The following is a 25,526-nucleotide window of genomic DNA, read 5'->3' on the forward strand; positions in this document are numbered from 1 at the left end:
CTGACACAAGCAGGATGAAGTCAAACATCTTTTGCCTGCTGAACGCTGTCGAGTCACCTGTTCCTGCAAATAGGATTCCTCCCCTCCTCCAAACCCTGGTCAAATCACCTCCTACACTCGCCTAATGCTAACGTGTATGGCCCATTTTATTAAGGAACTATAGAGCAGTTAGCAACTCTGGAGGTGTATCTTAGCATGTAGTGTAGTTGTTAAAGAAAAGATCTTGAGGGGCGGTGAAAGAAATAAATTGAAAATGTAAACAACTAATCCCTGTCAGCAATTATCCTCCATGACCAAATGTCCCAATCACTGCACTTACCCACCCTGTTCCTAAACCCTTTCAACTCCTTTTCCTTCATCCACCTATCCAACCTAATCCCACATGCTGACATAAATCAGGAGTTTCCCGCAGAGCCAGGACTTCACCAGATGTATGGTTGAATGGACAGCTGTGTGCAGATTCCTGACTGTAGTTTGCCACCTCGACCACCGACCCAGGAAGTGAAGTACACGAAGGCCAAATTCCACTTCCCTGAGATGTTTCTGGGTGAGAAGACTTGTATCGGTATGAAAATCACTGAGGCAAATGGCTGAATTTAGCCCCCATTGTAATTTTTAGATGGCCATGACCTCAGCATTCAGCCTTCCTGAAATCAGCAAAGATCTAATTAATGCATTAAAATGAGAGTCCTGGACTATGGTTAGGACCCAAACACCATTAATATTGTCAGACAATTCTGCCGCCACCACTTTCTCAAGACACGGGCAATAGAGCTTGGGAGAGAGCCATTTGTAAAGCGACTTAAATGGGTGAGAAGTTGCAGTTGAGTAAAGCAGGACTGGCAATAATATTATCTTCATTGTTTTTGAGGCCTTTTGATCTTAAATGTATCCTTGAGTTCAACTCCTTGCTGACTGGTGTGCTGTCCAAATTTCACTGTTCAGTGGACCCCACCCCAGTACCCCCCTCCACTCCTGATCTGCTCAGCCTTCCCCTTTAAGTTGTGTTTGCCACTTCACTTCTATCTTTGCCCTGCCAAGATTTCCTGCCTTCCCAAACAGCACATATGAAAAATCTGCTAACTGATTGTTGTTCAAGTCGATTCTAGAGGGATAGCCATCCTTCCCATTTTTCTTCACACACGGTTGTGCACACGTAATCTCATGATTTAATCCTTTTGATCCCAGTATAATTCTGATGAACCTACATTGCACTTCATCCAAAGCCAGTATTCTTCCTGAGCTGCAGTGCCCAGAATTGAACACAGTACTCTAAATTGGATTCTGGGCTCTGTATTGCTGTTCCCATGTGAAATTCTTACTTTACCTACTCTGCATGTTTTTTTGTTAGGGGAGGCGATGGTGTAGTGGTATTGTCACTGGGCTGGAAATCTAGAGACCCAGGGTAATGGTCTGAGGACGTGCGTTTGAATCCTACCATGGCAGATGGTGGAATTTGAATTCAATAAAAATTCTAGAATTAAAAGTCTAATGTTGACCATGAAACCATTGTTACAAAAACCCATCTGGTTTACTAAAGGAAGGAAATCTGTTGTCCTTACCTGGCTTACCTGGTCGGGACTACACATGACTCCAGACCCACAGCAATGTGGTTGGCTCTTAAGTGCCCTCTGAACAAGGGCAATTAGGGATGGATAATAAATCCCGACCTCGCCTACACGCAATGAATAAAAAAATTGAATGGAAGGAGACCATTCACTCCTTGAATCTGTTCCACCCTTTACTTCACTCCCCATTCTGGGGAGGTGGTGGTAATGTTACTGGATTAGCAATCTAGAGGTCTGGGCAGATGCTATGGGGATGTGGGTTTAAATCCCACTGTAGTTGGTGGAATTTAAGTTAAATTAATAAAGTCTGGAAGTGAAGGCTGGTCTCAGTAATATAGAACTATCATGATTGTTATAAAAACTCATCTGGTTCATTGATGATCTTTAGGGAGACCCACAGCAATGTGGTTAACTCTTAACTGCCCTCTCAAATGGCCCAGAAAGCCACTCAGTTCAAGGGCAATTAAGGATGGGCAACCAATGCTACTTGCCAGAGATGCCCACATCCCATGAAATAAAAAAAAGCTTAGATCATAGCTAAACTCCACCTACCTGCCTTGGTTGTGTAATCCTTAATAATCAAAAAATAAAGAAAAATCTATCAAGCTCAGTTTTGAAATTTTCAACTGACCCTCAGCATCAAAGGCTTTCTTGGAGAGAGATGTCAAAATTTCTACTGCCGTTTGAGGGAAGTGCTTCCTGATATCACCCCAAACCCCTCAAATTTGAAGGTTATGGCCCATTGTTCTGTGGTCTCCCAACGGAAGAAAAGGCTTCTCCCTGGCCTCTCTATCAATTGGGTTGATCATCTTTAACAGCTCAATTAGGTCACCCCTTAATCTTTCACATTCAAGGGAATACAACCTAGTCAATGTAACCTGACTTCACGGTTTAAATTTTCACTGCAACCCATCTAAGGCCAATATATCCTTGCTGAGGTGCCGTACCCAGAACTGAATGCAGCGCTCCAGATGGGGTCTCCCCGGAACTCTGTACAGCTGTAATATAACTTCCACCCCTTGGCCAATGCACCATGTGTTTGTTCATGAATCACAGTGGATTGAAAATGCGCTCCCCGCATTGTCGGGAACCGTGAGCTATGCACTGCCCACCCAATCATACAGCGAACTTCCAGCCTTCCATTTTGTGTTATGGGAGCTTTTGCCAGTGGAAACCAAAACCGCATTATTTAAATATTTGTAGAGATGCGGCCTCACTAACATCCCAAAGGTGAACAGTCTTGGATTCCATTGCATTTGCTAATCTATGTTATATTTTTGCTTATCAAATTGCAGCTGAGTGGTATTAATACACTAGGAGAGAATATCGCAGACAATGGAGGCATCAGACAAGCCTACAAGGTGAGTCAGCACCTTCGCCTTCTATAGCCAGCACTTGAATTTCTTTAACATAGTAAAACTTCTCAAGCTACTTCCCAGGACCAAGTATCAAACACAATTTGACGCCAAGCTACGTAAGGAGATATGACCAAAAGCTTAGTCAAAGAAGTAGATTTTACAGAGTGTATTAATAGAGAAGGAGAGAGGGGTAGAGAGATAGAGAGGTTCAGGGACACAATTGAATGTGAATTCTTGGGTTTTAAATGCATTTCCCCTTGGGTTACTCTCGTCAGCCTGTGTCAGTTGCTACGCATGTAACCTGTGTCAACCTAACGTAGACACTGAACCGCTGTTCGGTTTGTGCATTTGGGTGTCACTTTGCAGTCATTTGGCTGGTTCCCTTGCAGGGTGTTGGAACTCGGTCAAGTGCTGCAGTCAGCTGGCTGAAGAACTGTTCAGTATTAGTTGTTCATGGGATGACACAGACTGAGCTGCACCGCTCCTGAGAGGAAAAGTGGATTCATTTCATTCGATGGGGCTTGGATTTTACGTTGCCCCACTGGTAGGAGGAAGCGCGTAAAATCCAGTGGTTGCCCTTCCTGCCGCCTATCCACCTGCCCTGATCTATGAGAGTGGAGTGGGGGCTGGGGAGGTTGGGTGGCCTGCCAATCCTTGGGCCTATGGAGGCCCCAAATTAATGGCCACTTAAAGGCCTAATCCTGTCCCTACCAGGGAGGCCCACACCGTACAGAAAGCCTGGCGGCTTTGGCTGCTTGGGCTGCTGTCGGGCTAAAAGGTGGGAACTCCTTTGCAGAGACCCCTTCTCCTGGGCCCTTCAGAGACATCTCTGCCCCCCCCCACCCCACCGCATCACCCAGTCACCAAAGTTACAACCCCCCCCACCACCCCCCCCCCCCCTCAACCTTTACCCTCCCCTGACCTCTTGAACCCAGACCCTCAGCTTCTTCACGCCCCTAGCTGAGATCCCCAATCTCGGATTAATTTGGGCCCCTCGGGGTGGCGGGGGTGGGGGGGTGGGGGGTGAGACTGCCTGTAATCCCAGCAGTGCCCACCATTCCTGGCAGGCCCTGCTGGGGCTACAGAGTTGCTGGCCCTCTGATTGGCCGGCAGCTCTCCAAGGCAGGGCTTCCTCCCGAGAAAGGGGCTTTAAGTCTCACCTCAAAGCGATTAACCCTGCTCCCAATGTTAAATTGTTGCAGGGCAGCCGTGGGGATTGTGGCCTGGCTCCCTCCGCTCCTCAGCTTTTTAGCCAGCAAAGGGAGGGAGGGAGCAAAGCACCCTTTAAAATCCAGCCCTATGTTTGAGATAATTAAGTGGGAATTTAACTCCTTGTAAAATATTTTACTGGACTAAATCTTGCTGGGATAATAATGTGTTAAAGACACAAGCTGTTATTCATGTATAAATCGGTCAGCAACTTCAGGGGATTGAGTAATATGCTGTGCCCTGCAGCTCTCCAGAATCTGTTGAATGATTTACGCTTCTCAGTTTATTTTTGTATCGCCCTTTGCCTCCCCATTATGTTTAAGAGCTAGTTGGATTAGCTCATTAATTGCCCGTTAAAGTCTCTGCAGAAATTTAAGACTTGCAACTAACCATGTAAGTAAAACAAAAATAGAAATAAAAATACCTGGAAAAACTCAGCAGGTCCGGCAGCCTCTGCGGAGAGGAACACAGTTAACGTTTCGAGTCCGTGTGACTCTTCACCAGAACTAAGTAAAAATAGAAGAGAGGTGAAATATAAGGTGGTTTAAGGGGGGGTGGGACAGGTAGAGCTGGATAGAGGGCCAGTGATAGGTGGAGATAACCAAAAGATGTCACAGACAAGAGGACAAAGAGGTGTTGAAGGTGGTGATATTATCGAAGGAATGTGCTAATTAAGGGTAGAAAGCAGGACGAGCAAGGTACAGGTAGCCCTAGTGGGGGTGGGGTGGGGTGAAGGAATCGAAATAGGCTAAAAGGTAGAGTTAAAACAATGGATGGAAATACATTTAAAAATAATGGAAATAGGTGGGAAAAGAAAAATCTATATAAATTATTGGAAAAAAAAGGGGGGGATCGGAAAGGGGGTGGGGATGGAGGAGAGAGTTCATGATCTAACATTGTTGAACTCAATATTCAGTCCGAAAGGCTGTAAAGTGCCTAGTCGGAAGATGAGGTGCTGTTCCTCCAGTTTGCGTTGAGCTTCACTGGAACAATGCAGCAGGCCAAGGACAGACATGTGGGCATGAGAGCAGGGTGGAGTGTTGAAATGGCAATCGAACAGAGGCCCGAACAATCCCCATCCACCACTACTCTCCTCCGTCTGGCTGAACTTGTTCTCACACTGAACAATTTCTCCTTAAAATCCTCTCACTTCCTCCAAATAAAAGGTGTGGCTATGGGTACCCGCATGGGCCCCAGCTATGCCTGTCTCTTTAAGGGGTATGTGGAACATTCCTTGTTCCAGTCCTACTCCGGCCCCCTCCCACAACTCTTTCTCCGGTACATCGATGATTGCTTCGGTGCTGCTTCATGCTCTCGTCTGGACCTGGAAAAATTTATTAATTTTGCTTCTAATTTCCACCCCTTCATCATTTTCACATGGTCCATCTCTGACACTTCCCTTTCCTTCCTTGACCTCTCTGTCTCAATTTCTGGTGATAGACTGTCCACCAATATTCATTACAAGCCTACCAACTCCCACAGCTACCTCGACTACAGCTCCTTACACCCCACTTCCTGTAAGGACTCCATCCCATTCTCTCAGTTCCTTCGCCTCCGTCGCATCTGTTCTGATGATGCTACTTTCCAAAACAGTTCCTCTGACATGTCCTCCTTCTTCCTTAACCGAGGTTTTCTACCCACGGTGGTTGACAAGGCCCTCAACCGTGTCCGGCCCATCTCCCGTGCATCCACCCTCACACCTTCCTCTCCCTCCCAGAAACACGATAGGGTCCCCCTTGTCCTCACTTATCACCCAACCAGCCTCCGCATTCATCCTCCGCCATTTCCACCAACTCCAGCATGATGCCACCACCAAACACATCTTCCCTTCACCCCCCCGGTGGCATTCCGCAGGGATCGTTCCCTCCGGGACACCCTGGTCCACTCCTCCATCACCCCCTATACGTCAACCCCCTCCCATGGCACCTTCCCATGCAACCGCAGAAGGTGCAACACCTGCCCCTTTACTTCCCCTCTCCTCACCATCCAAGGGCCCAAACACTCCTTTCAAGTGAAGCAGCATTTCACTTGCACTTCCCTCAGTTTAGTCTACTGCATATGTTGCTCCCAATGCGGTTTCCTCTACATTGGAGAGACCAAACGCAGACTGGGTGACCGCTTTGCAGAACACCTTCGGTCTGTCCGCAAGCATGACCCAGACCTCTCTGTCGCTTGTCATTTCAACACTCCACCCTGCTCTCATGCCCACATGTCTGTCCTTGGCTTGCTGCATTGTTCCAGTGAAGCTCAATGCAAACTGGAGGAACAGCACCTCATCTTCCGACGAAGCACTTTACAGCCTTCCAGACTGAATATTGAGTTCAACAATTTTAGATCATGAACTCTCTCCTCCATCCCCACCCCCTTTCCGATCCCCCCCCTTTTTTTCCAATAATTTATATAGATTTTTCTTTTCCCACCTATTTCCATTATTTTTAAATGCATTTCCATCCATTGTTTTATCTCTACCTTTTAGCCTATTTCGATTCCTTCACCCCACCCCACCCCCACTAGGGCTATCTGTACCTTGCTCGTCCTGCTTTCTACCCTTAATTAGCATATTCCTTAGATAATATCACCACCTTCAACACCTCTTTGCCCTTTTGTCTGAGACATCTTTTGGTTATCTCCACCTAACACTGGCTCTACCTGTCCCACCCCCCCTTAAACCAGCTTGTATTTCACCTCTCTTCTATTTTCACTTAGTTCTGTTGAAGGGTCATTCGGACTCGAACCGTTAACTGTGTTCCTCTCTGCAGATGCTGCCAGACCTGCTGAGTTTATACAGGTATTTTTATTTTTATTTTTGTTTTGGATTTCCATCATCCGCAGATTTTTGCTTTTACCATGTAAGTAGTATTTTGACAACGTGATTATTTTTAATAGTTGTTAAGATTGGCAAGGCCTCTGCCTCCCTGACCTCGCTGGTTTCTTCGCCCACTAATGGGCAACCTGCCACCATTCCCACCCCCTTTCCTGTAAAGGTTGAAGCAAATGGTTTGGCAGGGAACACATTGCAGGAAATTGTGGCCATACAGCTCATAGCTTCTCCCCCATTAAAAAGTAGAATCAGCTCAATATCTCCTCACTGTTTAGAAAGTTTCTAATTCATGGTGACTAGGGGAAATATTTCTCCGTGTTGGCAAGCAACCAAGAGAGAAAGAGATAAGTTAATCCTTCGAGTGCCTTGTCAGAGGGGCACACCTGAGACTTTGACCTATTTCTCGCTCTATCCTTTCCCTCTTCCTCTCAGGCACATGCGCATTGTGCATTTTCAGCACTCCCAATCTGTGCTGCGGTTTCTAATCTGTCACATTGAACGTGCATTTTCAGGCTTATCAATTACACGTGAAGAAAAATGGGAAGGATGGACTGCTCCCTGGCATCGACCTGACCCACAATCAGCTCTTCTTCCTGAACTTTGCACAGGTGAGGGCCAACTAGTTTCTGCTGAATTTTCTTTTGCTTCAAAACTGTCCCAGTAGAATTTAAAATCAGTGGTGCCAATCTGCAGCGATTGTGCCAGGGTGTCAGCTGCAAGCATATTATGTGCCATGAGTCTGACCATTTTGCCAGTCTGTCCATGTCTCCATGCCTCTCCTGAAGTCTGCTATTATCCTTCTCACTGTTTACTGCATTTCCAAGTCTCGTATTTTCTGCAAACTTTGAGATTACACCATGTAACTAAACCCAAGTCCAGGTTATTAATATGTATCATATTAAAAATATGTATCAAAAACAGCAGCGTTCCTAACCCTTATCCCTGCAGAACACCATTGCATACTTCTCTCCCAGTCAGAAAAACAATTGGTCAGTCTTACTCTCTGCCTTCTATCCCTTAGTTGATTTTGTGTCCATGACAGCCCCTTTAATCCCATGGACTCACATAGGTCATTGAGATGGAAATTGCCCACCTTCTACCAGTAAGAACTGGGCACAGGAAACGTGCCTGGATCATATCAGGTGGGCCCTCTTTTACATCAGACTGAGGAGTGCCAGGCACTTGATGCAGGTCCCCAGGCAGCTCTCTGGTGAAGTGAGTATTGGTGTTGGGTTGACACATGCTGGCTGATGGATATGTCCAAGCAATTTGTTGGGGGTGTGGGGGAGGCAGTGGGTGTTGGAAGCGGGGGAGGGAGAGGGTAGATTGTGATGCCCATGGAGTCAGGAAAGCACTCCTGCTCCTCCTACCACCCTCAGGATTGGTTTGATTCCACAAAGTAAAGATTATAAATTCTTGGCAGCCAGAGGCAGTCGCTGAGGAATCCTAAGTGGACCAGATTCAGCACTCATACCAGCCAGTACAGACAAGTGATCAAAAAGGGGGGTCTTTTGATCAGCTTTGGGCTCTTAATCTACCTACTCACGAGGCCTAATTCCCTGTTTTAGGCATTGAACTGAGATGTCTAAAAAAATGGGCTTCACAAATTTAGCACTGGGATTAACACCTGCACAGATTGAGGCCATCCCATTGTTAAATTGGTGTGTTTGACACGTATTTTTGTCCATTTTATGCACCAATTTCTTTCCCTATGGGACTTAATTCCTTCAAGATGCTTTTCAGAATTTACCGGTTAAATTAATTCAGCACAAGCAAGTTCTGAAGGAGTGAAAGACCAAATATTTCCCTCTGAACATTTTTTTGGGATTCGTCCTCTCTGGCTCAGCTCCTCACACCCCTGATATGGGCAGTGCTAGCAGATCTCAACATGAGCAATGAAGCTCCTGTGTGTGGTGAGTGGGCAAGGTTAGAAGCAGGCTCCGCTGCAACGTTCCCACGGACAGATAGCTGACCACTGTTTGCATTTGAAGCTTGTCCTCTGAACAAAGCAGCAAGTATAAGACATTGGTGAGGCCAACTTTGGAGTATTGTGTGCAGTTCTGGTCGCCTAACTACAGGAAGGATATCAGTAAGATTGAGAGAGTGCAGAGAAGATTTACTAGGGTGTTGCCGGGTCTTAAGGAGTTGAGTTACAGGGAAAGATTAAACAGGTTAGGACTTTATTCCCTGGAGCGTAGAAGAATGAGGGGAGATATGATAGAAGTTTACAAAATTATGAGAGGTATAGACAGAGTAAATGCGAGTAGGCTCTTTCCACTTAGATTAGGAGAAATAAACACAAGAAGACATGGCTTTAGGGTGAAAGGGGAAAGGTTTAGGGGGAACTTCTTCACTCAGAGAGTGGTGAGAGTGTGGAACGAGCTACCATCTGACGTGGTAAATGCGGGCATACTCTTAAGTTTTAAGAATAAATTAGATAGATACATGGATGGGAGAGGTCTGGAGGGTTATGGACTCGGTGCAGCTCAATGGGACTAGCGGAATAATATTTCGGCACAGACTAGAAGGGCTGAATGGCCTGTTTTCTGTGCTGTAGTGTTCTATGGTTCTATAGTGTTCTATGGTTCAAAGAGCCCTCATAGAGCAATGCCGCATCACAGGTTAGATTGCTGAGGAGAGAATGGAAACAGTTTTTCAATTTATTCCTGGGATGCGAGTGTCAATGTCAAGGCCAACATTTACTGCTCATCCCTGATTTCCCTGAAAAGGTGAAGGATGGGCTTTCCTGCATCACTGCAGTCCCTGTAGTGAAGGTACTGTTAAGTAAGGAGTTCCAGGATTTTGATCTTGACAGCAAAGAAGAGATGTTTGACGTGCCCAATTCAGGTTGGTGAGTGGCTGGGAGGAGAAAATGTGAGGAAAATTTGAGAAAAAAAGAGTATTAACTGCTCTCAGCTCTCAGGGGTAATGCCTCAAGTAATACTTTAACCTACAGAATGCATTTCTTTTTCTTTGTGGTTAGCTTTACAATAGCATCACAATTAGATTTAACATCAATATTCCTTTCCCTTCTTGCTCTCCCCAGTAGTCTTATGACTGGGATGTGAGGATTCCACAGCATAGTTAATATAGAGAGGGAGAGGGAGATGTTGGCATGGTGGTAACGTCACTGGCCTAGTAATCCAGCAGTCTAGGCTTATGTCCTGACGAGAAGTGTTCAAATCCCACCATGACAGTTAGTAGAGCTTAAATTCAAGGGGAATTAAAAAGCTAGTCTTAGTAATGGTGACCATGAAACCATTGCTGATTGTCCATCTAGATCTCTATTTCCCTTTAGGGAAGGAAATCTGCTGTCCTTACCTGGTCTGACCTACATGTGACTCCAGACCCACAGAAATGTGGTTGACTCTTAACAGCCAATCAGTTCAAGGGAAATTAGGGATGGGCAACAAGTGGCTGGCCTTGCCAGTGACATCTACAGCTTAGGAAAGAATTAAAAAAAAACATTTTAATGTCAGTTAGCAAACAACATTTGAAAAATTTACACACAGCGATTCACTTCATATTTTAGTCCAAACTTTTAAATCCTGTATTAAAATTCATGTCAGGATTGAAAATATCTTCTTTGTCCTCTAGAATGTCAATAAAAATACTGGAACTGATTTTATTAATAGCTCTCTCTGCTTGCACTTTTCACCAAGATGCAGAACTAATTTTAAATCAATATGCATTAGCTTTCAAGAGATTTTCAGGCATGGAATTAAGGATCCAATAGTTCTTTATTTTCATATTAAGAAGCCCATAATAAGGCAAAGTTTCACGGTGCAGGACACCATCAAGGTCGAAAAAGAGCAAGAGAAAACCAGAGAGTGAGGTGAGGAGACATATGTAGTGCAGCAAAGTGTTATGAGCTGATTATGCACTGCCTGTTAGGGTAGTGGAAACAGATTCAATAGTAACATTCGAAAGGGAATTCAATAAATACTTGAAAAAGAAGAATTTGTAGTCCTTTTGGGGAATAAGAAGAATGGCGTGAGACTAACAGGATAGCTCTTGCAAAGAACCAGCACAGGCACAATGGGCTGAATGGCCTCTTAATTCTATGAGAAGTTAAATCAGAACACAATGTTTAGATCACAACAATAACACCAATAACAATTTGTATTTATATAACACTTTCATCATACTGGCCCAGTTATTCTGATCTCCGGATGGTCATGCCCCGGACCTACCCCGGAAAATGCGCTGGGGAACCCCTCACATGTCCCAGTGCAAGGGCTCCATGGGAATTGGCCTGCAAGTTTCAACTTCTGCTGGACAATTTCCTTGCTCCCCGGGACCCTCTGAGTTAGTCAGAGACTTCAGAGGGTTCACTTACCAGAATAGTTACGCAGGAAATGTTAGACAGGAAAACATAATTTAACTCCTGGGTAACTATACAACTGACCCTCCCCCCACCCCCCCAAATCCCCCAGACTCTCTGACTCCCCCTACTGCCCCCCACCGGTCTGCAATTCCACCGGATCCTCCGACTCCCTCCCTGACCGACCCTCCGAACTCCCGACCCGACCTGACCCAACCTCACCACCCTACCCAGTTGGCACCCTACCCAGCTGGCACCCTACCCACGTACTCACACTCATTCGCTAACACGGTGAAAAGCTATTTAAATGTCGCAAAACTTTTCACTGTTTGCGAATGAAGGCTTATCAAAATATGGCAGTTAGTGCCGTATAAAAGGGGGCTTGGCCTGGCTTCCGCTGACCATCCTGCACTCCGAGGAAGGACTCTGAGAACAGGTACACTCCACATTTCTGTAAAAGGCCCAATTCAGAAGTCTAAGCCAGAAATGCAGAGCTCCAGCGTTGTATAAAAAAATACATACATACGAGTGCACATACGAATATATGAATTAGGAGCAGGAGTAGGCCACTCGGCCCCTCGAGCCTGCTCCACCATTCAATAAGATCATGGCTGGTCTGATTGTAACCTCAACTCCACATTCCTGCCTACCCCTGATAACCTTTCACCCCCTTGTTAATCAAGAATCTATCTAGCTCTGTCTCAAAAATATTCAAAGACTCTGTTCCCACCAGCTTTTGAGGAAGAGGGCTCCAAAGATTCACTACCCTCTGATATAAGATAATTCTCCTCATCTCTGTCTTAAATGAATGACCCCTTATTTTTAAACAGTGACCCCTAGTTCTAGATCCTCCCACAACAGGAAACATCCTCTCCACATCCACTCTGTCAAGGCCCCTCAGGATCTTAAAGGTTTCAATCAAGTCGCCTCTTAATCTTCTAAATTCCAGCGGATACAGGCCTATCCTGTCCAAGCTTTCTTCATAAGACAACCCACCCATTCCTGGTATTAGTCTAGTAAACCTTCTCTGAACTACTTCTAATGCATTTACGTCTTTCCTTAAATAAGGAGCCTAGTACTGTACACAATACTTCAGATGTGGTCTCACCAGTGCCCTGAACAACTGAAGCATAACCTCCCTACTTTTGTAATCAATTCCAGTCACAATAAATGATAACATTCTATTAGCTTTCCTAATTACTTGCTGGACCTGCATTGTAGCCTTTTGTGATTCATGCACTGGGACACCCAGACCCCTCTGAATCTCAGAGCTCTGCAATCTCTCACCATTTAGATAATAAGCTTCTTTTTTATTCTTCCTGCCAAAATGGACAATTTCACATTTACCCACATTATACTCCATTTGCCAGATCTTTGCCCACTCACTTAACCTATCTATATCTTCTTATAGCCCCCTTATGTCCTCTTCACAACTTACCTATCTTTGTGTCGTTAGCAAATTTAGCAGCCATACCATCTGTCCCTTCATCCAAGTCATTGATATAAATTGTAAAAAGTTGAGGTCCCAGCACTGATCCCTGTGGCACACCACTCGTTACATCAGGCCAACCAGAAAATGACCCCTTTATGCCGACTCTCTGCTTCCTGTTAGCCAGCCAACCTTCTATCCATGCCAATATGTGCCCTATACCGTGAGCTTTTATTGTCCACTATAACATTTGATGTGGCACTTTATCAAATGCCTTCTGGAAATCTAAGTACAGTACATCCACCAGTTCCCCTTTATCCACCGCACATGTGATTTCTTCAAAGAACTCCAATATATTGTTTAAACATGATTTCCCTTTCACAAAACCATGTTGACTCTGCCTGATTGCCTTGAATTTTTCTAAGTGCCCTGCTATAACATATTTAATAATAGTTTCTAACATTTTTCCTATGACAGATGTTAGGCTAACTGGCCTGTAGTTTCCTGCTTTCTGTCTCCCTCCCTTTTTGAATAAAGGAGTTACATTTGCTGAATCTGACTGTGATTGCCACTCCTCGGAAGATTTGGTCCATTAAAACATCCTGAGGGACATCACATGAACTTTACCGAACAAACTATAACACTGAGCTCCATAAGAAAATGCTAAGACAGGTGAACAAAAGCTTGGTCACTGAGATAGGTTTTAAGGAGCATTTAAAGGATGAGAAAGAGATAGAGAGATACAGAAGCTTAAGGGGGGAATTCCAGAGCTTAGGGCCTAGGCCGCTGAAGGCACAGTTACTAATTTAACCTCCTGTAGATTGGTGGTAGAAGGGAAGTTTACTCGGTAACGGAAAGTAATAATTGAGAGCAGTGTTGCACTTGCACTTGGGTTTCAGGCAGTAAGACTGGAGTTATCATGATTTTCTTCCCATTGAAATAAATGGGTGGGAAATGATGAGCTGCCAAATTGATGTGCACCAAGTTTTTTTTAAGACTTCCATATCCACTTTTCATGAGACTGACATTGGCATTTGACAAAGAATTGGCGTTGTAATCATCTGTCCCATAGATGTATGTACCAATGTTTTATAAATGTGATGCTAATGCACTATTGAGGCATTAGCATCAAATTGCAGAGGCACCAGTGATAATCTTCCAGTCTTCCTTAGACACAGGGGTGGTACCAGAGGACTGGAGAATTGCGAATGTTACACCCTTGTTCAAAAAGGGGTGCAAGGGTAAAGCTGGCAACTACAGACCAGGCAGTTTGACTTCAGTGGTAGGGAAACTTCTGGAAGCTATAGTTCGGGACAAAATCAATAGTCACTTAGGCAGGTGCGGGATAATTAAGGAAAGCCAGCATGGGTTCATTAAGGGAAAATTGTGTTTAACTAACTTGCTGGAGTTTTTTGAGGAGGTAACAGAGAAGGTTGATAAGAGCAACGCAATTGAATGGTGTATATGGCTTTTCAAAAGGCATTTGATACAGTGCCACACAGCAGACTTGTGAGCAAAATTTAAGCTTGTGAAATAAAGGAGAAAGTAGGCACTTGGATAAGAAATTGGCTGAGTGACAGGAAACAGAAAGTAGTGATATATGATTGTGTTTCAGATTGGAGGAAGTTTTGTAGTGGAGTCCCCCAGGGGTCAGTGTGGGGACCCTTATTCTTCCTGATATATATTAATGACCTAGACTGGTGTTCCGGGCATGATTTCAAAATTTACAAATGATACAAAGATTGGAAACATTGTCAACTGTGATGAGGATAGTCTTGAATTTCAAAAGAACATAGACATATTGATGGATTGGGCAGACAAGTGGCAGATGAAGTTCAATGCAGAGGAATGTGAAGTAATTCATTTTGGCAGGAAGAATATGGAGAGACAGCATAAAATAAAGGGAGAAACTCTAAAGGAGGCACAGAGAGACCTTGATGTATATGTACATACGTCATTGAAAATGGCTGGGCATGTTGAGAGAGCAGTTCATGAAGCATATAGTATCTTAAGCTTTATTGATAGGGGCATTGAGTACAAGAGTGAGGACATCGTGTTGAATTTGTAAAAGACACTAATTAGGCCTAATCTGCAGTACTGCATCCAGTTCTAGGTGCCATACTTGAGGAAGGATGTGAAGGCATTGGGGCGAATACAATGGATAAGGGTACAGAACTATATCTCCTCTGTACTCTTCCCAATGCCTTCACATCCTCCCTGAAGCATGGTGCCTAGAACTGGATGCAATACTCCAGATGAGGCCTAATTAGTGTGATTCCAGAGATAAAGAACTGTAGCTATGCGGATAGATTGGAGAGGTTGGGACTGTTTTCCTTTGAGAAAAGAAGGCTGTGGGGAGACTTGATAGAAGTATTCAAGGTCCTGAGAGGTATGGACAGGGTAAATAGTGTGAAACTGTTCCCATTCAAGAGAGCACCAGGAACTGAAGGGCACAGATTAAAAATAATTGGCAAAAGGAGTAGTAGTGATGTGAGGAAAAAACTTTTCACCCAGAGGGTGGTTGGAGTCTGGAATGAACTTCCTGAGAGGGTGGTGGAGGCAGGTTCGATCGAGTTATTCAAAAGGGAATTGGATTGCTACCTGAAAAGAAAGAATGTGCAGGGTTACGGGGATAAGGCAGGGGAGTGGGCTAGGTAGAGTGCCCTTTCAGAGAGCCAGTGCAGACTCAATGGGCCCAATGGCCTCCATAGGCACTGTAAAGATTCTGTGATTCTGTAATTGACATCTAGTTGTAAAGCATGGATATTGCAAGAGGTGTTTTTAAATCATTCTTAGGACGTGGCTGTCACTGACAAGGGTGGCATTTATTAACCATGTGGAAGGGATGGTGGACTTTCTTCTTGACATTTTCTGATGCAACTGAGTGGTTAGCCAATGAACTTCAGACGGCAGTTAAGAGCCAGCCATGTTGGTGTGGAACTGTGTGAAGCATGGCATGTTTCCTTCTTTAAAGCATATTGGCGACCCTGTCGGGTTTTTACGACAACCCAGCAGCTTCCTGGTCAACTTAACTGACATCAAATTTTAGTTTGTAGATTTTTTTAAAAACTCAGCTTTTTACGGTAGGATTTCAAAGCACGTTCTATGGGTTAATAGTCCAGCAACATAACTACCACACCAACAGGACACTGTGTTCCTTGTTTAGCTTGGCACTTTTTCCAATTCCATCATAAATGATTGGCAAAAAAAACAATCCTAGGTTGTGGCAGACCAATTAGTTTCAACTGAGTTCTTACTTAAGGAACATGACTGGACAGTGTATTACAGTCATCCTCCAAAAGTTGTTGTTGAAGGACAGGGACGTAGGATTAGGATTAGGTCATTCAGTCCTCAAACCTGAGGAGTGAGCAGGTAGAGTAGTGAGGTGGTGGTGTAGTGGTATTGCCACTGCACTGATAATCCAGCAACTCATAGTAATGACCTGGGGACCTGGGTTCAAATCCCACCATGGCCTAATTTGAATCCAATAAATAATGGTGATCATGAAACCATTGTTGATTGTTGTAAAAACCCATCTGGTTCACTAATGCAGAAATGGCCTACATGTGACTCCAGGCCTACAGCAATGTGGTTAATTCTTCAATGCTCTCAGAGCAAGGGCAATTAGGGATGGGCAATAAATGCTGGCCTAGCCAGTGATGCCCACATCCCATAAACAATTTTTTTAAAAATCCTCTTCATCATTTAGGTAAGATCACTGTTTATCTGTATCTTAACTCAATCCACCTACCTTGGCTCCATTTTATACGCCTGGCTAACTAAAATTATTAATCGAGTTAGCATCAACTGCTTTTTGCGAGGGTGGGTTGCACACTCCTACCATCCTTGGCATAAAGAGGTTTTTAAAACTTATCTCCTTAACAGCCTGCCACTGATTTCAACATGAATGCTACTATTGCCAACCAACATTGTTAAGCTCCAAAACAAACAGATCTTGGTGGTTTGATTAAGCAGTTATCCTCCATTGAGTCACTAAGAACAGCCCTTTCCAAACCCCCAGGCCTTCAACATTCAAAAAGGACTATCCAGGGAAATGAGGAGAAATGTGTTTGTACATCAAGTTGTTATACTTTGGAATATACTGCCTGAAGGAATGGATTTGATAGATGCTTTCAGAAGGGAATTGGATAAACACTTAGTGGGTCAAACTTTGCAAGACTATAGTGAAAGAACAGGAGGGTGGGACTGATTGGATTGCTCTTTCAACCAGCAGAAAATCAAATGGCCCCCATCTGTTTTGTATGATTCTGTGTTCTGTGATTCAGGGAGTGAGAAGTAAATACACAAATAGGACTGAGTTGCCTGGGGTTTATCCAAGGCTCAAGTGCCACAATTTGAACAGCCCAACATGTTATGTGGATACCGTGCTATCGCTGCCAGTAAAGTAATTATTAAGATCTGAGTAATATTGACTGTAACCCATTGCTTTGCCAGGTGTGGTGTGGAATATACAGACCAGAGTATGCTATGAACTCCATTAAGACTGATGTGCACAGTCCAGGCAAATTCAGGTGAGGGTTTGGACTCTTTAGTATGAAATCTGACTTGTATGTTTTCTTCATTTTATTAAAGATACCCATATACGATTCCAATGCTGATGGCCTCCCTTCTGCCATGCTCCATAGCCATTCAAAACTATGTTTCCCTATCCTAACTCGCCCAAGAACATTCACTGTACACCCCTGTGCGTGCTGACCTTCATTGGCTCTCTGTCAACCAACACCTCGGATTAAAAATTCTTTCCCTTGTATTTAAATCCCTCCATGGCCTACCCCTCTCTACCTCTATCAGCTCCTCAAGACCTGCAACCCGCTGAGATCATTGAGTGCCTCCAATTCCGGCTTCTTGCCCATCCCCAATTTCCCTGGCCTACTTGTGGCACATGTGACCGTCTAGACCCTAAGCTCTGCAATTCCTTCCCTAAACCTCTCTGCCTCTCTACCCCTCACTTTTCACAGCTTCCAAATCACTATGAACCCATGTTCTACAACTGACACACACCAATTTAAGAACATAGGAAATATATAAGTAGGCCATTGAGTCATTCAACTGATTGGAGTCATGCCTAGCACAAAGGAAGATGATTGTGGTTGTTGGAAACCAATTGTCTCAGCCCCAGGGCATCGCTACAGGAATTCCTCAGTGTAGTGTTGCAGACTCAACCATTTTCAGCTGTTTCGTCAAAGACTTTTCACAGGATCACAGAATCTCACAGTGCAGAAGAGGACTTTCGGCCCATCGCGTCTGCACCAACATGTGAGAAACACCTGACCTACCTACCTAATCCCATTTACCAGCATTTGGCCCATAGCCTTGAATGTTATGATGTGCCAAGTGCTCATCCAGGTACTTTTTAAAGGATGTGAGGCAACCCTCCTCCACCACCCTCCCAGACAGTGCATTCCAGACCGTCACCACCCTCTGGGTAAAAAAGTTTTTCCTCACATCCCCCCTAAACCTCCTGCCCCTCACTGTGAACTTGTCCCCCCCTTGTGACTGACCCTTCAACTAAGGGGAACAGCTGCTCCCTATCCACCCTGTCTATGCCCCTCATGATCTCGTACACCTCAATCAGGTTGCCCCTCAGTCTTCTCTGCTCCAACGAAAACAACCCATGTCTGTCCAACCTCCATCATAACAACAGAAGTGAGGATGTTTATTGACAGTTGTACAATGTGGAGAAACATTCACTACTCCTGAGATATTGGGCTGAATTTTACATGCCCTTGGCCATCATGTTTCCCATGGGAGTGGGGGCACATAAAGTGGGGTAGGCGCACATCTCACTGCCTTCCCACCCATCCCCGGGCTCTCCCCCATAATACAGGGGCAGGCTGGCACTTACATTGGCAGCCCGCTCGCCATGTTTAAATGAATAGTTAAGGGTCAATTAGGTTTGTTATCAAGCCAATTGACCTTGATAATACGCTGCCCACACAATAAAACGTTTGGCATGGGCAGCAGGGTGGGAGCGGGAAGGTTGTTTTTTAAACATTAATATTTAAAGGGCAGGAAGGAAGGGGGTGTTGCTCTTTGGGGGCTGCCCTTGGCCGATCGTGGGGTACACCCAACCCCCGCAAGTCGAACCACCCCCTTCCTTCCTACCCGCTCCCTCCCTTAAACCCACTCTCTCCCCTCATCCTTGCCCCTGTACCTAACCTACCCAAACATTCCTGGCCCAAGACCCGGGGTTTACCTGCTCCGGGGATCCATGGGCCTTGATCTTCTTTTCCTTCTGCAGTAATGGCAGCGGCCAATGACGCCTTCTTGGCAATGCCAAGAGACTGATGGAATTGCTGGCCAATCAGGTTGGCTGGCAGCTCCAAGGGCGGGACTACCGCCCCAGTGAGTGGGTGGAAGCTCCACTCAGCCTTTGTTAGTCCACCCACAGCACTTTATGGCTGTGGGGCAGGCCAGCGTAGAGCATATTGGCTCCATGCTAACGTGGTTTCTGGGAGAAGGGCTGGCCTGCCCTAATATAATTCCGCTTGCTGAATCAGTCCATGTCCATATGCTGAAGACCTGGAAAATATTCAGGCTTGGGCTGATAAGTGGCAAATAACATTGCGCCACACAAGATCATCTCCAACAAGAGACAATCTAACCACCGCCCCTTGACATTCAATGGCATTACCATTGCTGAATACCCCACTATCAACATCCTGGGGGTTACCATTGACCAGAACCTGAACTGACCCAGCCATAGAAATACTGTGGTTACAAGAGCACGTCAGAGGCTAGGAATCCTACGGCGAGTAACTCACCTCCTAACTCCCCAAAGTCTGTCCACCATCTACAAGGCACAAATCAGGTGTGTGATGGAATGCTCTCCACTTGTCTGGATGAGTGCAGCTCCCCTATCACTCAAGAAACTCAACATAACCCAGGACAGAGCAACCAGTTTGATTGGCACCCCATCCACCACATTAAACAGTCACTCCCTCCACCACTGACACGCAGTGGTAGTAGTGTGTACCATATACAAGATGCACTGATGCAACTCACCAAGCCTTCTTAGGCAGCGACCTTCCAAACCAGCGACCTCTACTATCTAGAAGGACAAGGGCAGCAGATGCATGAGAACACTGTTATGATGTGGCAGGTAATATGTGTCAGGTGGGCCAAATCCACAAGGGAAATTTGGCTTTGCTATTACAACGGTTTTGCAACTTGTATTTATTACAAGAAGATTTGTGCACTGAATTCAGAAGTAATGAGTCCACTGACACCTTTAGAGATTTTAACAACTAAATTAAAACATTTATTAACAAAAGAAAAAATTTCAAGCACATACATAAGATCACAGTAACTTAATACTAAAACAAATCCCAAAATTCCTAATTAACCGGACTCCCAAATACACACCCCCCTTTAAGGCAACAGTCCAAAATAGATTTTAAATTTAAATAATCAAGCCAGCAAGGTTACCACAGCACCCACTTGACGGTGGAATTCCAAATGCTTTCCTCCATCTTTGGTTACTGGACACAGCAGACTTCTGCAAAAGTGGCTGGAGGTGTCCCCAAGGCTGTTTTATACACTCCTTTTATGCCTCCCCCATTCCCCCAACATAGCCTTCCATTCTCTTTATATATGTTTCTCTCTCTTTAATCTGTAAATTCCATTGTTCCAGTAATATGAACATATGAAATAAGAGCAGAACTAGGCTATTCAGCCCCTCAAACCTGCTCCACCATTCAATAAGCATTTTAGAGTTCCACATTCCCATCTACCTCCCCGATAACCTTTGATTTCCTTGCCTGACAAGAATATCTCTACCTCTGCCTTAAAAATATTCAGTGACCCCGCCTCCAATGCCTTCTGAGGCAGAGAGAGTTCTAAAGTCGCACGACCCTCTGAAAGAAAATAATTCTCCTATTCTCTGTCCAATGAGGGTGACCCCTAATTTTAAAACAGAGCCACCTAGTTTTGGATTCACCCACAAGAGGAAACATCCTTCCCTTGGCCCACCTTGTCAAGACCATTCAGGATCTTATATACTTCAATCAAGTCACCCCTCACTCTTCTAAACTCCAGTGAAGCAAGCCCAGCCTGTCCAACATATCCTCATAAGACAACGTGCTCATTCCAGGTATCAATCTAGTAAACCTCCTCGGAACCACCTCCAACCTATTTACGTCCTTTAATGGTGACTATCATCAATTGTTTTTAAAACCCATTTGGCTCATTAATGTCCATTAGGGAAGGAAATCTGCCACCTTTACTAGGTCTGACCTACATGTGACTCCAGATACACAGCAATTGTGGAATCTGAAATTCTGAAATGGTCTAGCAAGCCACTCAGTTCAAGAGCAATTAGGGATGGGCAACAAAAACTGGCCTTGCCAGTGATGCCCTTATCCTCCAAAAGGATGAAGAAAACCTGTTTAAGGCCAGAAATCTCCCCCCGTCGGGGGGAGTTGTGTGGGAGCGGGCGCGAACCCAATCGGCAACCTCAATCGGGGACGCGCAGCCATTTTCCGTGGGCAGGACAACTAAGGCCAGCCCAGCGTGACGCTCGCCCGGAAGCGCTGAGCGCTCCCTGTGTGGGCGGGCAGCGGGGGAGGTGCCTCAGGGAGATTTGTTTCAGTGCTAAAGTTTTAAATAAAGATTTTTAACACTTTTAAAACATGTCCCCTCATGTGACACGATCACATGAGCTGGGACATGTCAAAGAATAAAAATATGAATTTTTATTAGATTTTAAAACACGTCATCGAACCTCATCCCGCCCGTGGATGAGGTTTCATGAAAAACGCAAAGGCCGCCTGGGCTTTTCGCCTGCCCCCTGCCAATGTTAACGTTGGACGGGCAGCTCATTGAATTGAACTAATTCGGTTTTAAATAGCCTCAATAGGCCTTTGACAGTTCGTGGGTGCACAGCCGAATCGGCTGTGCGGCCGCCAAACTGACAATCTAAATGACGCGCGGTGACATCGGGACACCCGCCCAATGTCACCGTCTGTCATTTTACACGTCAGCGAGCGGGCCCCACCCCCGCTCGCCGACAGGAAAATTCTTCCCTAAGTGATTTAACCCCTCTGTATAACCCAAATTTATGGACCATAAATTGAGTCTTGATTATTTTCTCTCTCTTACCTTACAGAGTTTTAGGATCTCTCCAGAATTTTGAAGAGTTCAGTAATGCTTTTCACTGCACAAAGAATGAATACATGAATCCTGAAAAGAAATGCCGGGTTTGGTAGCCAAACTCTTCTTGCTGTACTTAAAACTACCCGGAATGTCTCCTTCCAGGATTTGTAAGTGGATGAAACGTTGAGCTGGAATGAATCACTTTGTACTTAGTAATAAGGATAGATCAATGCCCATTTTTGCTGATACCTCATGTCAATCAAATTACCCTAACTGCTAATAACTGACAAATCACTTGGAAAAAAACTGGATTGGTAAGTATCACGACTGCATCGCAAGCCTTGGTGACCTTAACGTTGTGGCTTCAGTTGTACGCAACCCCAACGGAGAAATGAAGAATTGCTTACGTTCAAAAGCTAAACACCGCGGATGCTGGAAATCTGAAATAAAATCAGAAAATGCTGGAAATACTCAGCAGCTCTGGCAGCATCTGTGTGGGGAGGACCAGAGTTAACATTTCAGATCGATGACCTATCATCAGAGCATTGCTTACGTTCGTTGGCTGTGTGCATCTAACGTAACTAAAATCACAGACTTTAAAGGAGCTTTAGGGAAGGTGACGAGAATGCCTCGATACCATCTGTGTTTTAACTGCTTATGGATTGTAAATGTTAACCAGATACTTGGTAACTGAGTGGAGAGAAATGCAAAATTAACAAACCTAAATTGATTAGAAAATCCCCCCTCCCCAACCCCCGCCCCGCATCCCCCACAGGATGAAAGGGCAATCCCTGTATCAAATCTTTTTTAAAAAAAAGAGAGAATAAAAACAACATTAAAATGAACGATTATCATCGAGTTGATGAACAGCCTATGGAACATGACAGAGAAGGAGCTCCCTGAATTTCACACCACTGTCAAGGGAACAGATGGCGATCAGAGACCAGTTATTTGCCTGCAGTAATGTGAAGGGAAACCAAAGGGAGAGATGTTGCTGAACTAGTTTTGCAGCTATTTTTAAAGTGATCCAGGAAATGGCAACACACTAGGGCTGAATGATGTGAATTGTAATGATAGGAGTTTCTAATCACAGATTACCGAGTATTTCCTGCACTGTTTACCCATGTTTATTCACCTCCCTTAATAGATCGAAGTTACCACAACATAAAGCTTGCTTTGGATTGTTGACAGGAGTGGTCTTGACAAACAAATTGGCATTTCATAGACACCAGTCACATGTGACTGAGAGTTTGCATATATGTTAATCTGTACAGATAGAACTTGAATTTATATAGCAGCTTTTTGACCTCAGGAAGTCCCTGAAGCACTTTAAAGCACTTCAAGCAAAGCAGCATTGAGATTGACGACAGGGGGGAACTTGCTACCCATTGTTCAGAATGGTGACCAATTGTCCTTCAAGCTGCATCACACTTTCGGTCACCACGTCTTAATAGTGACGCAGAGGGCAGCAGTGAAGGCAAGAAGGGAAAGGAAATCCTGCTGCCCAGACCCCACTACCTCATAGGATGTCCTGCCCCATGTACCCAAAGATCTGATTGGTCAAGAATCGACCTGCTCAGTCACATGGAGACCCATGGCAGAAAGTTGAGGCCCTTGAGTAGACGTCATCCTCAAATCAAGGGACAGCTGACAGTAACATTATGAAACGCAGTCACTGTTGTAATGTGGGGAATGGCTGTCAATTTGTGCACAGCAAGCTCCCACAAAGAGCAATGTGATATTGTGTGAGGATGTTCCCTCCTCTGGGAGAATCTAGAACTAGGGGTCACTGTTTAAAAATAAGAAGCCATCCATTTTAGACAGAGGTGAGGAGAGATTTTTTCTCTCGTGAGTATTTGGAACTCTCTTCCTCAAAAGACGGTGGAAGCAGAGTCTTTGAATATTTTTAAGGCAGAGCTAGATAGATCCTTGATTAACAAGAGGGTGAAAGGATATTGGGAGTAGGCAGGAATGTGGGGTTGAGGTTATACCATCAGATCAGCCATGATCGTATTGAATGGCGAAGCAGGCTCAAGGGGCCAAGTGGCCAACTCCTGCTCCTAATTCGTATGTTCATATAATGACCAGATTTTTTTCGTGGTATTGATTTAAAGATAAATATTGGCATGGATCAAAAGTTTGTGGTTGTGAGAAACCACATTCGGATGTTGAAAAAAATTACAGTGTTTACGAAATCTGATCGTTCAAGATAAGTGAGACCACAAATATCCAATTTTAAGTAAATTGTTATTGAGGCACATTTTCCTCTGTCATATTAGAGATATAATGCAACCATTTCTGTTATAGGTCAGGGCATAAATATTTCATCAGATATAAATACCTAACCTATTGAATATTAGGCAGAAGGTTAGACTGCTGCACTGCTGTTGGGAACCCTGTCCTAACATGAAGCCATCTTGAGAGGTTGGAAGATCATGAGCTGTCTGTGCCCACGTTTCCAAAAACTGAGGCTACCTGGCACACTGGAGATTTGTAAGATCAGCTCTATAAGGTGAAAGAATTTGATTCCACTCCTCCAAATAGTCAGAAACATTTTTTTAAACTACCCTTTTAAAACAATCAACATCACTAAATTAGGATAAAAGCAAAATACAGCGGGCGCTGGAAATCTGAAACAAAAATAAAAATAGCTAGAAAAACTCAGCAGGCCTGACAGCATCTGCGGAGAGGAATACAGTTAATGTTTCGAGTCCGTATGACTCTTCATCAGAAGAGTCTGTTTATCAGTTCTGATGGAGTCATACAGACTCGAAACGTTAACTAAATTAGGATGTTCATTTATTGCATTGATTTTTTTTGAGGGAGTTTGCTGTGCACACATTAGCTTCCGTATTTCCCTACATTACAACAGTGACTACACTTCAGAAATACTTAATTGGCTGTAAAGTGCTTTGGGATGTCCTGACATCATAGCAAGTGCTATAAAAATGCAAGTCTTTCTTTTCAAATCTTTTTTTCTTTACATTGTTGATTTGCCATGAATGATTGCTCTGGTTCAGGTTCACTAAGAAAGCAAAGTTTTCAAAGATCAAGGATCACAGCAAGTGTCGAATCATGGGATTTGCCCTGGATATTACCTCACAACAAATCCCTATCCGAAGTCATCTGTTCAAGGAGCCTACAGGAAAGCCTATCATAAGACACTTCACAAAAGCTAACCTGTAAACTGAAATCCCTTCAATATTTAAGCATTACATTTGCATCTCAACAACTCTTCTCAACTCTGCTGCTGAGGGTGTCTATTTTACATGTAATTTGAATAGTTCAAAATGCCAGCAAGGTCCGACAGGCCAAGTGGCCTGTTTCTGTACTTGTCTGAGCTGGGTCAAATAGCAATGCCCTCCCTCTGTCCAATACCAGATACACAGTGTTTGTTTCCAAACCCTCGTTCTTCCACCTTTTTGTAAAGGAACATTGGGCTGTTCTTCACAGATTATAATATGACTAACCAGCTAAAATGTGAGTAGAACAGAAATTTTCAAAAATTTATGGACAGAAAAAGTTCAGTATCAGAAATCAGAAATTAAACAAAACACACGGAAAATGCATAGCATGTCAGTCAGCCTCTGCAGGAAAAAGGTATGTTGAAATTTTGAGGGGGCATCCTCAATACAACTGATGATATTCAGATGAAGGATCCTAACTCAAATATTAACTGCTCTTTCTTTTTCAAATGATAACC

At 44.3% G+C, this 25,526-nt stretch overlaps 1 protein-coding gene across 3 annotated transcripts in view; it reads left to right on the top strand.

The window, feature by feature from the left end:
- The window catches only part of LOC144694011 (neprilysin-like), a 215,060-nt gene extending 190,610 nt beyond the window's left edge, over positions 1-24,450 (top strand). For all 3 annotated transcript variants that reach the window (XM_078564334.1, XM_078564335.1, XM_078564336.1), the window contains exons 20-23: positions 2,864-2,929; positions 7,469-7,564; positions 17,165-17,241; positions 21,837-24,450. In XM_078564334.1, the coding sequence (XP_078420460.1) occupies positions 2,864-2,929; positions 7,469-7,564; positions 17,165-17,241; positions 21,837-21,936 (339 nt within the window). In that variant the 3' untranslated portion in view covers positions 21,937-24,450. The remainder of the gene's footprint in view (positions 1-2,863; positions 2,930-7,468; positions 7,565-17,164; positions 17,242-21,836) is intronic.
- Positions 24,451-25,526: the final 1,076 nt, after the last annotated feature.

Source organism: Cetorhinus maximus, chromosome 19 (assembly GCF_964194155.1).
Source record: "Cetorhinus maximus chromosome 19, sCetMax3.hap1.1, whole genome shotgun sequence".
In the NCBI taxonomy this organism is placed as follows: Eukaryota; Metazoa; Chordata; class Chondrichthyes; order Lamniformes; family Cetorhinidae; genus Cetorhinus; species Cetorhinus maximus.